The sequence below is a fragment of the Zootermopsis nevadensis genome, unplaced genomic scaffold, assembly GCF_977971745.1.
Source record: "Zootermopsis nevadensis isolate Lab colony 2312 unplaced genomic scaffold, Znev_1.0 Znev_ptg000031l, whole genome shotgun sequence".
NCBI classification, from domain to species: Eukaryota; Metazoa; Arthropoda; class Insecta; order Blattodea; family Termopsidae; genus Zootermopsis; species Zootermopsis nevadensis.
The window spans coordinates 1,157,383-1,171,444 of record NW_028259163.1 but is presented as its reverse complement, the minus strand read 5'-3'; the positions used below and the strand labels follow the sequence as shown (position 1 = coordinate 1,171,444).

The following is a 14,062-nucleotide window of genomic DNA, read 5'->3' as shown; positions in this document are numbered from 1 at the left end:
CAAACTGTAATGAAGACTTCTTTAAAGACTGCATATATGCAAATATACGAAAAGTATAGTTACAGTTAACAACCGAATAAAGACATAGTATTAAATTTAATAGAAGTCATGTCTTTTTGTTAATATGTTGCATAATTCTCAATTAATTCAGCTGTTTTACCAGATGAATTATGTGCACTATCAACTTTACGATGGTATGGTATACGGCACAGATTATGTCAGGAGGCAGTATATGGTAGGATCACATCAGTGAATCAGCTGGCTGACTCGTTAGAGAAAGATGTGGTTTGAAATAATACCTAGTTTTGCCATTATTACTGTGACCCTGGCTATCCCACCTGTTGTAAAGCACTTTGGACATCTACTGATTTTTGGCAATGTAAGTAATAACGGCAACTTACTGTAAGTGGGTCTGACTCCCACTGGTTTATAACACAACAACATTTACTAAGGAGCTAAAATTATTGTTGTAGTATTGCTGGTTCTGTAGTTTGTAGTCTGCATCTGTGGAATTCAGAGGCATGAATGAAACCAAATTTCATCACTCCCTAAAAAATTAAATATTGACAAAGTCCTGATGAGGCTTACAAATCAACATTGACCACTTTTATGCCTGTTTACTGTTTTTCAGTTATTGCAAGGGTGGATGTGAGGTGTTTGAGTTGTAAAACGAACACTTATTTTTGCAGGCAACCATACGCGATAAGACACACGTGTGGGAAGGTTTTATGTTTCAGCGTGATGAACGGCTTACAGGAGATCCTTATAAAGCCAAAGTGAGTAAAACTAAAAGGTTATATTACTCTATATTTATATTACATAAACATATTGAAACTGTATGGACTGACCCAAACTTTAGGGAATTCACTGTTATTTTGTTATTTCAGGGTCTTGAAGCCATTCCCGATGAGTGAACAGATTAGAACATGAAATTCATTTCCTAGAACAGAAAGTGAAATCATGACTGATGAACAGCATTGTTAGCATGTTTAAAATGTACTAAATATGAATATTGTAAATTTGTAAAAATTACTTGTACGAGAAAAATAAATTATGCACAGTGTGCAAGTAAAATAGGCAATGAGTTTACAGTTGAACAAAAATTAAATATGGTATAATTTACTTAAAATGAAGGATACCATGCAAAGAGGATGGATTCAGAGTGAGTACAGAGATAATACCATATAGATTTGTGAAAGCAGAGTAATGTTTCAGAGGTAATATGCCCCTCTGAAATGTCAGTCTACATGTGTGAGACTATGCATATGCAATGTCCCAGAAGGCTGTCATTGTTATGATAAAACTACATTGAAATTATTTTGTCATTTGAAAAGTCAATGCCCAAAATTCCACTCTTGACTTCCAGACACCTCAGTTCCTTCTAGTTATTTGATTTGATTTTGAGGATGATGGTACACAGCATACTTTTATACTAGGTGTAAAATATAATCAGCGTGTCACGAAACGATATTTATTCCGATACATTAAATACACACTTGTAAATGTATTGTTTCTGATTTAATATAAAGGCACACAAGAAATTAGGCACTGGTCATTCTGTAAGAACTGATTTCTTTAGGGAACAGCTGTAGAATATTACATTTGATATGCAAGGTCCCTTGGTGTTAATATAGCTAACAAAACCCCAAGATAGAAGAGGATTATGGTGACCAAGGAAGAGATGGAGAAATCAAATGGAGATGAACAGGCTCTTTATCTTAATACACAAAGAGGCAGAATAATAATTTCTTTATGATATTTCAAGTATAGTATTATTCAGTCAGTTCAAATGCAAACAAGAAAGATTAAATACTTGAAGGGGCTGATGTGACATTGCTTTTTTGAGTTTCCCAAGAAGCAACACCATCCTGAACAAAGTACACACACTTCTTCAAATGAAAACACTTAAGTGCATATGACAACTTGCAATGTAACACTTTGTGCAGTTAATCTTTTAATATTAAATTTTACTTTAATTTTTTTTAAAGTAATGATGAAATACAGCAAAAATTAAAGTGAAGGTCTTGTTCTGTTTTCAACTGAAGAATATGAGTTGTATAATTTCTTCCTATGTTCTGAAATATTCGTCTGTTTTCACTTATGCCTTAATTTTAATATTTAATTTTCATGATATAGAGATAAATTAATTACATACCCATAAGTAATATAATAATAATAATAATTTATTATCACGCTTTGCATGTCTTTTAAAAGGTATCTGTCATTTCCAATGTCTGACAGTCCCCTGAAAATTTTAAATAATAAACAATTACTTTGTTACCTTCAATATCACAGAACTAGGTTTTCTTCACAAAACAAACACACTCTTGATTATATTAAACATTCAGACTTGTGTAAAAATATATTTATGATGACTTTGTACGGCTAAGCACCAATATCACACACTTAGTAGATATAAAATACATGGGTAAATCATAAAGTAAACTCAGAGTTTCTAATAACTTCAGAAATATTTGTCCTGAAATAGGTTGTTTTTCAATGCATCTTCCTCTTGTAGGAAAACAATTATTTTTTGTTTCTCACAAAGTTTAAGTTACTGAGCCATTTTCATTCAATTGTTAGCATCAACTGTAATCATATGTATGACAATTACAATCTATGAAATCTGTAACCAAAACAAATCTTAGTTTCAAAATCATGTTCAACTTTCATAAAAGTTTCACGGAAGTTATAAAATACAGAGAGGGAGACGTGGAAATAGATCTTTCCCTTTAAATAATTTGAGTTCTGCCGTCTGATTGTCCCATTTAAACTGCAGTATAATTTTGTGTACCAGCGATCTCGTTCAAATTTCTCTGATACCATCGCTTCAAATATGGCATGTGAATTATGCATGAATTGTTAAAATTCTTTCTGGAGCAAAACAGGATAATAATTAACCAACAATATTTCATACTTGCGATAACAATCATTTCCCTGACTTGAGGTATGTACGGACATTGGTCCCTGTTGCATTTGAAGCAGAGTTCATACATACAAACAGTCACCAAATGATACAGCGGTCAGAAGGATTCATTGGGGAATTCAGAGGACAGTTCCACGTTTCAGAAAATTCTGGTGAGTTTGACAGTGAACCAAGAACTCGATATTTTCCCGGACTATGGCTATCTTTGGTGGCTAATGCTTCGTAATCTGGCCCCTCATCCAGGCACCAAATCTGTGGGACAAAAGACATTACACCTATATGGCAACTACCACCTTTGCAACAAAAATCAAAGAGGTTAATATGGGCTGGACATGTAACTTGCATGGGAGGATAGGATATTTGTACGTAAGAGAGATGAGGTGACAAGAGGTTGGGAGAGAGAATTTCATAACGAGGAGCTCCTTGATTCTGCTGGTGTCGGTCCTAAAATTTCAGTACACAAAAACAATTTTCAGAAAGTTGCAATGAATTATTGAAGTGCTAGTTTTGCCAAAATATTAGCTGAAACAAAAATGGTAGTCTGAAATATAAATTAAAAACTTATTTACAGTAATTTTGATAAATGATATACAATTTTTTTTTCTTCAAATAATCAGGTAATCTTCCTCCCTCTAAGCTATTTATGTTTACAAAAAGTGTCAAAAGGGCACATGTCAAAGACGAGCTACTGGAAGAAAAACTGTGGTAACAGAACTTCAATATATCACTGTTACTAATTGTGACTTGAAAAATAGTGTTATTGGATTTTTAACTCTCTACAACATTATAAATAATTCCTTCCACTTTGTTGAAAGTCTCGTTTGTGTGATATATGCCCTTTTCATTCCCATACATTCAATTAATTGAAAAGTTTTAAACTTTGCAGTATAAAACGTAGCTCATGTATGATAGAAGATTAATTTTACATTAAAATGTAGGAAGAGAAGAAATCATATAAATCTTAACTTGAAAATATATTCATCATGTTCTGAAGGTACGTTACGCCAAGTGCAAAACACTATCTTGCGTCCAACAAGGTGTAAAGGTATACTCACATTTGCGAAGGCTAGGAACAGTAACTGATCATGTGAGAACTCTTCCAACCCTGGCAAGACCTGTTCTACGTCATGCCGTTCCTTATACCTCTGATAACCTCTGTATGCTTCCCTTATGCCTCCGTTATCCGCTATGTTTTCCGCCAGAGTACGGAGCCCATCAAGCTGCCAACAATCCAATGCACAATCAAATAAGGTATGATACTTTTCCTCGTGTTGCTAACTTTATCAGTGGAACATACTGCCTCCCATCATCAGGGTCAATGAAGGCAGTATGTAAATTCAAAACATTAGCAACACATGCCACTTTTATACAGAGCCCAAAAGTAGATTCAACGATAAAAATGATTAACCATGGAACTTCTAAATCCACATCAATATTTCCTAACAGTCGTACTGTACCTTGCTACTGCCTGAGCCGTACTGGCTGTATTTATCCACGAAACACTTTGCCCTCTCTTCATAGGCCTTCAACATGTCCGCATTCCACCAGGACACTTTGCTTCCATCTTTCCAATAATTCTTTCCTGAAAGAAAAATACCACTGTATAAAGAACCAAGGGGAATTATTACGGAAGATGTTCAGAGCTGAGGGTCTGGTTTTCAACTTCAGTCCAGTTAATGAAATGTAAATTAATCATTATGACTAGCACACTGTTGTTATATTAGATTTTTTTTTGATCTACACTGGTCAAGAGAATGTAATTTTGGTTCATTTTGACGCAACGTAACACCTACTTTGCAACAAATTCAAATATGTTTTACTGACTTTCCAAAAAAAAAAAAAAAAATCTAAATGTACAAAGAATCTGAAAATGATGTAAATCATGAAGATCATTAATCATCTTCCACTGGGATAGAGTAAATCTTCTGGCACATTTAAAATGTGAGACATAAAATTCATTTGAATTTTACCTTCAATGTCAAAGCCGTGGGTAAGTTCATGTCCCAGTATGCTTCCAATGGAACCATAATTAAGAGCTCTGAAACACGGACAAAAGTTGGTTGTCAAGTGCAAAGCTATCCCGCTACATGCCACGGAGGTGCTCTGTTGGTACAGGAGGTGAAGCTGCTATTTGTTCTTGACCTCAGTGCTAGATAGAGGTGAGCTGTTCAGCATCGTGCTTGACCGCATTTTACCCCCATGGAAAGGACCCCCCCCCCCCCTCATGTCCATTTGAAACAAGAGTAATTGGTCCCAAAATCTCAAAGAAATATTCTCTGCTTCTGTCCGGGATCAGATCCCTCGATTCTTTAAGTAAAACTAGTCTTCGGTGTAATCTTGATCAAACAAAAGCATTTCTTTATTTTAAAATTACTGTGGTCCCAAGAGAACCATTAGTTCTAAATTTGACACGGGGGTTACATGTTAAAAGCTGGCGAGCATGTGCTTTAATTCATTTTACCTTACTTTTCTCTAATTTACTTTACTTTAAGCCCATATTAAACTTCGTACAGTAATTCAGTACTTACTCCAGACCCCTATCATAAAATGGAAACTGTAAGATGCCAGCTGGGATTACTGAAACATAAAATGAAAAATTATACGTGGTGGTCAGATCATCTGCCCTCTCACACTAGTTCCCTGAATCCTTTCTTTCCACGTATGTAAATATGTACACGTGTGTGCGCACGTGCATACCATACGTACACATGCAAGTATGTGTATATGTGCGTGCTACATATCCTGCATATTATTTTACTTAATTCAATTCCCAAATAATATTAAATAAAGATTACAATTGTGAAGCTCTTTAATTTTTAAATTTCCTTTTTCTCCTCATTCTTAAGCCCAAATATTCTCCTCAGCTTCCTGTGTTCGGACAACTTAAAGCGAGAAATAGAGTTTCGTACCTACACAAAACGAAATAAATGTATACTCGCCAAACTGTGACAAATGCTCGTGTATACTTACTTATTGCGTTTTCTGTGCGGCTGTAGTAAGCGTTCACCTGAAGAGGATCAATGTCATTCCAGCTGGCAGCGTGTGAATAGCAACAATTCATTCTACCATAGAAAATATGTTAGAAGTTCTGTGGCTTTAACAGTTACTACGGGACAAAATTCCTTTCTTACATTACGGTGAAGACACCAACAATCTAGTCAGTCTGCTATTTCATATTACAGTTAATGGAGTTTATAAATTAAACACTTTAGCAAAATCATGTCTAGAATAATATATTTTCTTCTTCTTTTTCCGGTTTAACAATGTTTGTACATTTTCCGGTACCCTTTACGGGTCCCCAACTTTTCCAGTTGTCTTGATCTATGGAAATTCGGTAGGACTCCTTGGACGAGGGATCGGCCCATCGCAAGGCCTCTACCTGTACACAGGACAGCACAACACAGAAAAACATCCATGGCTTGAGTGGGATTCGAACCCACGGTCCCTGCGACCAAGCGGCACAAGACCCACGCCTCAGACCGCGCAGCCACTGCGGACCCCGAATAATATATTTTAAAACTGTATACGATATTAGTTATATCAGTGGTGATATACGGTAGTGGGGTATAGACATGACGTGGTAGAGAGACATGAGAAATAAATGTCTACAACTTGACAAAACCAAATACTGAAATACAAGTGAAACATGAGGTGTAAATTAAAGAGATTAATACACAGGCGATAAGATTGAACAACCATGTAGACATAATGGCTGAAGATAGCACTGAATTTTTAACATTACAGCAAAGAGCAAGAAAAAAGATGAAAGAGATGCTGGAGAGACAATTTAAAAGTTACTACCAAGTGAAATTTTCATCCTCATCACTGTATCACTTCATGTTATTAAATTGGGAATTTCTAGTGCACCATAATTCTCATGGTTTCTGTACTTTATGTACCTTGTGAACTGTGGTCATCTGTTTCTGACACCAAACAAGTGCGGATCAATATTTTGGAAACGCGTATCACCTCAAAGATACGGCTGTCAATCAGTTACAGGAAAGTGGGAAACGGAGGAAGAAAAATGAAGTAGAAAGGGAATGATGAAGAAAGAAAAAAGAAAGACAGGGAGGTTCTGAAAAGGTCAATCTTCACAGGCAGCCATCGTACCACAAGTCACAGCTTCCGCACCATGAAAGCCCCTCTGATCTAACAACCTATTAAAAGCTATTGACTGAACGGTAGATTGGTTGGTTACAACAGGAATCTTCGCTATCTTAATATTCGTCTGCGCGTTACCTGACAAAGGTCAAAGTAGATTGTCGTCATACCTGTCGTTCTTCTGTTTTCCAGACTGATAAAGCAGTGACCTTAGGAAGTCCTGCACTTCCTTGGACTTGATCCTGAGGATGTTCCAAAGATACTCATTATCCTCCAGATTCAGCTGGCCTCACACACAAACAAAAGATAACTTTACCCTCTACGTAATATTGTACCTGAGATCAGTGCTTAAACTACGGGTTCTTTAGAGTAAAACGTGGATTTATTCTATTCAGAGTATTTCCAAATTTCATTCTCTTCTTCCAAAATTATTTATGTTAAGAGTTTAACTTTACAGACATTTATTTCAACGTCGTAAAGACCTGTGGACTACCTCCTTACGCGATGAATGCCTGACGATTTCCTATCGGCTCATTAATTACACCATAATGGCACTTGCGACATTCATTCTTTGCCTGAGGTACTGTATATTTCGTGTAATGATACTTCAGAAGTTGGCGCTCCTGCAGTCATCATGTGATTGATTTTCATTATATTCAAAGGTACTATTCATTTTAATTTTTAGAGCCAAATGCCCTGATGATGCAGCGAACGTATTGATCATACCGAACTGTAACGCTCATCCAACTGGCCAGGTTTCAGGAGCCATTCTTGATAGCCGATGAAACTGGTGATGCCTTCCGCTTTCTCTTGAGCTGCTTTCTTAGTCTCGGGATCGATCCAGTCTCCGTTGCGGACGAGGGAATTGAAACTAGTCTTGATGTCCTGCAGCATTTCTGACACCTGCGCACAAACACTCTATACCTCTGGGGCAGGAAAGAAAGAGACAGAGGAATAAATAAGCACGCAAAAGATGGGAGAAGGAAAAACACAATAAAGGAACAGAAGACGACAGAGAAAGAAATGCAAGGGAAGAAACAGAGAAAAGTGGAGACGAATAAAAAAATAAATAAAATTGAAGAAATGTACATATTTGTTTCAGTTTTTGAAATGCTGTAAAGAAGTATACATTTCTAATTAGCAGTAAATGAAATTTTAAAATATAAAGCATATTTTAAATCGATTCTAACATTTAATACTGAAACATAGACCGGCACAAAGCAAAACAACAAAAAATGGCAAGCAAAATACAAAATTTTTTTGAGATGTATTGTGGGAAAAATAAAAAATGGGGTAGAATGACAAACAAAATCATTAAAGAAGGCGGAATCAAAAAAAAAAAATGAATAAGCATCGTGGACAGCGGTCGAAGGGTGGTCCTCCAGCATGGGTGTTGGGTGTAAGGCTAACGACCTTGTTTGTTGCCCCAGGACAGGGTACAGTGGAAGGCTTCGGTTAATTTGGTGATGAACCTTTGGGTTCCCTAAGCCATCTAGTTATTTAGTTAGACAGACAATATAACAGCCTTACCCGCTGTTTTGTATACATGTGGCATGTGGTCTCTTATTCACTTGAAGGCAGTAGTGAAAGTGTTTATCTAATTCTGTTCTTGCCAGCTCAGTTTGAAATTAAATTTTCAGCTTGACAATGAGTTTCTTTATTACCTTGGAGACGGTATTGGCAACGTCGTCCTGCACTGCAAACGTATAGCTGACAGCCATCGGCAGCAATTTCTTCACCCGGCGAAGGCACAAAGTTGACCTGAGGAACATGTCAGCAGTTTATTTATACAGCATTATGCCAGACATCCCAACATATTTATAACTCTATTCATCATTATTAATTCTTAGAACAAATGCATTAATTAAATGAAAAAGAAGAGATCGTGTCTCTCGATTCAACCGCCCGTCTGTCTTACTGAACAGAGTTTCTGAAAGCCTTGTACTGGGGTGCCTCACACTAAAACTGTAAAGTAAATATAATACTGGCTTTACATACTACTAAATTAAAGATTGATTTTCTCAAAACTACTTGTCACACAAGAAAACAGGTCTCGTTAATATCTACACCTTCCATTTAAAACATTTTTCCAATGCGATAAATATTTAATTAAATATAGGAAAATATAATTTCTGGCTCTGTTCAATGCGATACCAGCCCTGTGATTGTATTTCCAGTGATAGATTCATATCTGCAATAAATAAATATAAATGAAAATAAGGTTTGTAAAGTTACAAAGAACGCATTTAAGAAAGTATGAGATTCGAGGTTCTGACAGTGACGAAGATGTTGATTGTATCCTGCATCGTACCTCGTAGGTGGTCAGCAGCGCTTCAGAAGATCATTGGATCATTTCAAATCTATCCTCAGTTCTAACACCTGCATGGCATCACAGTCAACATTTACAAAGTATATTCACAGCTTTGAAGAAATTCTATGTGTTTCTGCTCTTGAAATGTACTCTAATTTTAGTAAACTGTAACAAATGTGTTTCTAACCTGGAAGGTATTGGTAAGGTCCCATAAATATGCTCCAGCAGTTGGTTGCGCAGGTCCCGCATCACCTTGTTCGTGTGTGGCGCCAGCACCTCCAGCACCTGCCACCATACGTACCGCTCTGCAGAAGAAATGGGGACGGCGTCTAAGTAGCTGACTAACCATCGTACGAGGAACAGCGTCAATAAACACCCCAACTGATAAATTTATGTGACAGTTGAACTCTTTTGTTGCTAAAGTGTTTTATGCCAGTAATATTAATTACATTAATGATTCTAGGCAATTAGAAGTGAAAAGTGTTTTAAAAAGTTACATTTTTGTAAGATTTTAATCTTTCCATAAGTCGTAACAGTTCTCAGATTTCCCTCTGGAACTTGCAAACTTATAACGCTCGAAAATCCATCTGATGTATTAACTTTGCGTGATTACATGATGGCTGTTCTCATACATCATTTAGTGTCCACATAGAAGCCCTGTAACGTCTCATGTGAACATCTCAACAAACAGTACGTTGAAACAGGCCATGAGAGCCTACTTCAAAATTATTACACATTTACGAACACTTCATCATCTCACTGAAAGCAAAATAACGCATGTAACTGTAGCGGCAGATTTAAATAACCTGTTATTCGGAAGCATCAGTAAGAAAAAATAGCACTCAACATTTGATTCACTGTCATTTAAATATCTGATACTGTTTGGTGATGTCGAAGCAGTTTCGTGCAGACAGAGAAGTTTGCGAATCGTAGATACTCACGGACGGTTTCCAATCTGGAATTGGCGATGACCGACGCAAGGTTGACGAAGTAGGCAAGATCTGTGACCGTCACAGTCTCGATCGATTTGTTGAACGGCTTCTCTATGCCATCTGTGAGCACTGTGAAGTACTGTTTCCAGTTAATCTGTGGCAGTTTGGAGGAAACACATTAACTGCGATGGTGTTTGTTGATGATCGTACACAAACTGAAGGCAAGACAGGTAAATCAGGGCAGCCAATAAAATAAAAAGAGTGCAATGATATTAGACGATAAGTTTACGTGTACACAACGCCTGTAGTCTGGAGATATGTCGCATATACAAAGACCTTAACGCTAAGGACAGAAAAAGTGGATGCAGGCCCGGATTGCGGGGACTCACCTTATGGTTATTCTTTGCTCCCTTCAAACTAAAGTCCATTAGTCGCTGCAACTCTTGGATAGTGATCTGCACTGTGCTACTGCTGCTGGAGTTTGCGTCGTCAATGGTGATCCCCTGCAAAAAGAGAAAAGAAAGTCTTTAGATAAAAAAATAACTCAGACAAATGTACAAAAATAAAGTTTAAAATTACAACTTATTTTCAGTTCCAGCAGAATTTCTACCTCTGGTAACTACAAATAAGTTGATGGCTGTCAAATGGGATGCTGACGAGAACAAGATGAGGGCAGCAAGCTTCTGTACCAGACTGTACGACGCAGCATCGCAGAAGATGGTTGTCTACAAACTTGTCAGTGTGTGAACCTGCTGACCAGATCTGTTTCTGTCTGAACCCGTCCATAATCTTCAGGGTGGCAACAGCAAATGGCTCATGAACACCAGGGCACGTCCACGACAGAGCAACTCAGCGACTAATAAACTAAAGTATTGATTGAACGACTGACGAATAAGCTAATTGGCGGATTGAGTGGTAACGAAGAAGATTAATGAATGAACTTACTGGTGAAATAACTGTTTAAAGAACTGCCAACCTAACAAATAAATTAAATGTCAGATTCATCAACATTTTCTGGCTCTTACGTGGCTGACATCTGCACCAAAGAACAGAATCTTGAATACAGCTGACGCGATTGACGACTTGTTGAGTCTGTCTTCGTCAAACTCTTCCTTCACCCAGGAGTCCATCTCTTCCAGCATCCCCATCATGAACGTCATCTTGGCTTTAACAATCTCTCGGGTGTTGAGTCTGATAGCTCTGGGCAGGTTCTCAGGATCTGTCACCAGGAGCTGGATCAGCGTCGAGACTTCCGTCGGTGGACTCAGCTGTTACAAGGTTTTAGAAAATAGATCAGTGCTCAGATATGTAACAACAGAGGGATCAAGGTACCGTAGCAGTAAAGTCTTATCTCCTCCTGTGACGCCATCGCTCTCAGATCTACACATTCCTCTCAAACACCCTCAAGTCTGCGTTCTTCCTTGAGGATGAGAGGAAAAGTTATGGAAATTATTCTACATATTATCTGGCATTTAGACAGGTGTCCAGGGGAGTCTTCTAGGCGTACGACTCTAAGATCTGCTCTGTGCTAAAACAGACCCGAATGAGCTCGAGGGTACACGCCATTCACATGCAAACCAAAGCGACTTAGGGGAGTGTTTTTTCATGCGTGTCACAATCCCAGCGCTGAACTCACATTCAGAACAATTTTCCCATTTTCTGTAGAATCGACGTCTGGACTGAGCTGCACCAGCAGATCCAGACTCATGAGTCGCTGAGCCAGAGCGAGAGTTGTAGCGATGTCCCATCCACGCGCTGTCTGGGCGTTTGGTATTTGTTTGGGCAGACTCAGATTCTGCAGGATCTGCGTGATGGGGTCCAGCCCAAGTTGTTCCAGTGCACCTTCAACAAATAAACTAAATCCTGAGCTAGATGAACCTAACCCACATTTCTCTGAGACTCACTTTAATATTATCATCCCATATAAAACTATGTCTACCAAGTAATTCATTTTCTTCAGATTCACTGACAAAAATTTTGTGTTACGTTTTTGAGCCAGTCGCTTACCAAGATCGCTGCAGGCTCGTAACAGCGACTTTGCTTGTCTGACGGCTCTGGGTTCTGAATTTGTTATGTTCGACGTGAGGAGGTCTGAAATGTGAAACGAGGCGTTTTTCATAAATCGAGGAATGTATCTTGAAGTGTTGGGTTAAAAAATACATAATGTCAAAGTTCATAATTTGTACTCGTCACATCATTACAATTCATGTGAAGAAATCAAGGATAATGGGATGGGTAAGTCACATAGCATGCATGAATAAGAAAAAATACTATAAAATACTTTGGAAAAAAAAATTGGTAGCGTAATATCAAAATGGATCTTACAGAAATATATTGTGAACATGTGGACTGGACTGGTTCACGAAAATAATGTCAACCAAAGAAAACTTCTTTGTATTAATATTTTTAGAATCTTAATCGTGTCATCTGTTGTGAACTCTGACCTCTGAGCTGTCTCAGCAAGAAAAGAGACCGCTCGTTGAACCAGGTGTTCGAGACGTCCATGTCCCTCACCGGGTGGTTTCGGCCCCATTTGCCACAAGCGAATTGGTAGAAGTCTTCACAGGGATCAGCTGATCGGTCCATTGACTCCAGCAGTGAGAATGCTGGAGACATATAACAACGACAGAGACACTGTTGATGTTATACGCCATTAAACTGGCAGCCCGAGAAGAAGCCATTAAAACATGTTTACGTTGTCATTTCTATATCCAACAAAGGTATAAAGTAATAAACATATTTTACCTGATGCGATACACATTTTACTGTTGCATGTTGGCTGACCTGTTAGATTTGCTGAAAGCAAAACAGAACAAAGTTTTAGCAACAGACTGGCAAGTTCGAACTTATGAAGTCGAAAAACAAGGTAACCAAGTAATTCGATTGTTGTCTCAAACCGGTTTCCATAATGTTTTAATGTTTCGTTTTACGTACAATCCCCGATTCAATGTAGTATTGAAGTGTAGGATTATTATCTAATAATAAATTGGAAGGGAGCATGGCTAGTTTAAGATACTATCCGTGAATTTGCTTAGCGAGACAGGAGATAAACAACCTCACTCAAGACAGCCAGTCCCTGCGCAGATATTGAACTTTGGAACTTCCTGAATACAAAGGAGGGCTACGTATTTGGTACTACAATGCATGAAGCCCTATCTGTTTAAAATTTGCTCTGATTATCGTATCATTAATACATGTTTTTAATGCATAAATGACGTTAGTCCCTGAATTCATTATTTAACGATACTCTATGAACATTTGAGGTTATTTTGGCGTAATGATAAAAATATGTCGGATGGGTTAAAATGTGTCATGACCGCTTCCTTCCACATCCGCCCTAAACATGTTTCATAATTACCCTATCTTCGACGTTGCACGATCCATGCAGTTGAAAAAGCGTTGTTAAACAACACTCGAATCAACCATACACACACGCATTACTAGATCTGGCCCTGCGATATCGCTTGCATGTGGAACGCGATATTCCGTCTTCCATTGTTTTTCTCGGTATCCATGGAGATAAAGCAGGGTCATTGATTATTCGACTCAGACAACAAAAGATGTTTTTCTCTGCAGTCAATGACCCGAATTCCTAAGCACGTAATTCGAGTTCGAAGTTCAATGGCGTTATGATTTGAATCTCTGCACGAAAAATCTTCGCGTTCATTCAAATCAACTGTTAACGCCGTTTACGATCTCGAATGAGACGGTGATTATTAAATACCAAATTTAAAAATAAATATGAAACTAAGCGATCGTGGTTTAATATGATGCACTAGATGGACTAAAAAA

General features: G+C 37.8%; 2 protein-coding genes across 9 annotated transcripts in view; one reads left to right on the top strand and one right to left on the bottom strand.

Annotated features, from left to right (window-relative positions):
* The first annotated feature begins 43 nt into the window (after window positions 1-43).
* Window positions 44-1,081, top strand: ND-MWFE (NADH dehydrogenase (ubiquinone) MWFE subunit). The gene is made up of 3 exons (XM_022075326.2): window positions 44-379; window positions 690-776; window positions 888-1,081. Exons 1-3 carry the CDS (start codon window positions 281-283, stop codon window positions 912-914), a joined length of 213 nt encoding a protein of 70 aa, XP_021931018.1. The 5' UTR covers window positions 44-280; the 3' UTR covers window positions 915-1,081.
* A 374-nt stretch (window positions 1,082-1,455) lies between these two features.
* LOC110835260 (neprilysin-1) overlaps window positions 1,456-14,062 on the bottom strand; it is a 29,870-nt gene continuing 17,263 nt past the window's right edge. For 4 of the 8 annotated variants that reach the window (XM_022075296.2, XM_022075294.2, XM_022075293.2 and 1 more), the window contains 17 exons: window positions 13,016-13,066; window positions 12,715-12,876; window positions 12,278-12,361; window positions 11,907-12,112; window positions 11,296-11,538; window positions 10,660-10,773; window positions 10,280-10,424; window positions 9,526-9,643; window positions 8,692-8,788; window positions 7,754-7,930; window positions 7,198-7,310; window positions 5,897-5,988; window positions 5,455-5,503; window positions 4,897-4,964; window positions 4,384-4,508; window positions 3,982-4,146; window positions 1,456-3,178 (listed from right to left, as the gene is read on the bottom strand). In XM_022075296.2, coding sequence (XP_021930988.2) covers window positions 3,005-3,178; window positions 3,982-4,146; window positions 4,384-4,508; window positions 4,897-4,964; window positions 5,455-5,503; window positions 5,897-5,988; window positions 7,198-7,310; window positions 7,754-7,930; window positions 8,692-8,788; window positions 9,526-9,643; window positions 10,280-10,424; window positions 10,660-10,773; window positions 11,296-11,538; window positions 11,907-12,112; window positions 12,278-12,361; window positions 12,715-12,876; window positions 13,016-13,066 — 2,183 coding nt within the window. In that variant the 3' untranslated portion in view covers window positions 1,456-3,004. Of the gene's footprint in view, window positions 3,179-3,981; window positions 4,147-4,383; window positions 4,509-4,896; window positions 4,965-5,454; window positions 5,504-5,896; window positions 5,989-7,197; window positions 7,311-7,753; window positions 7,931-8,691; window positions 8,789-9,525; window positions 9,644-10,279; window positions 10,425-10,659; window positions 10,774-11,295; window positions 11,539-11,906; window positions 12,113-12,277; window positions 12,362-12,714; window positions 12,877-13,015; window positions 13,067-13,628; window positions 13,935-14,062 lie in introns of those variants that run through there. The other 4 variants (XM_022075299.2, XM_022075297.2, XM_022075303.2 and 1 more) reach the window with 4 other exon arrangements.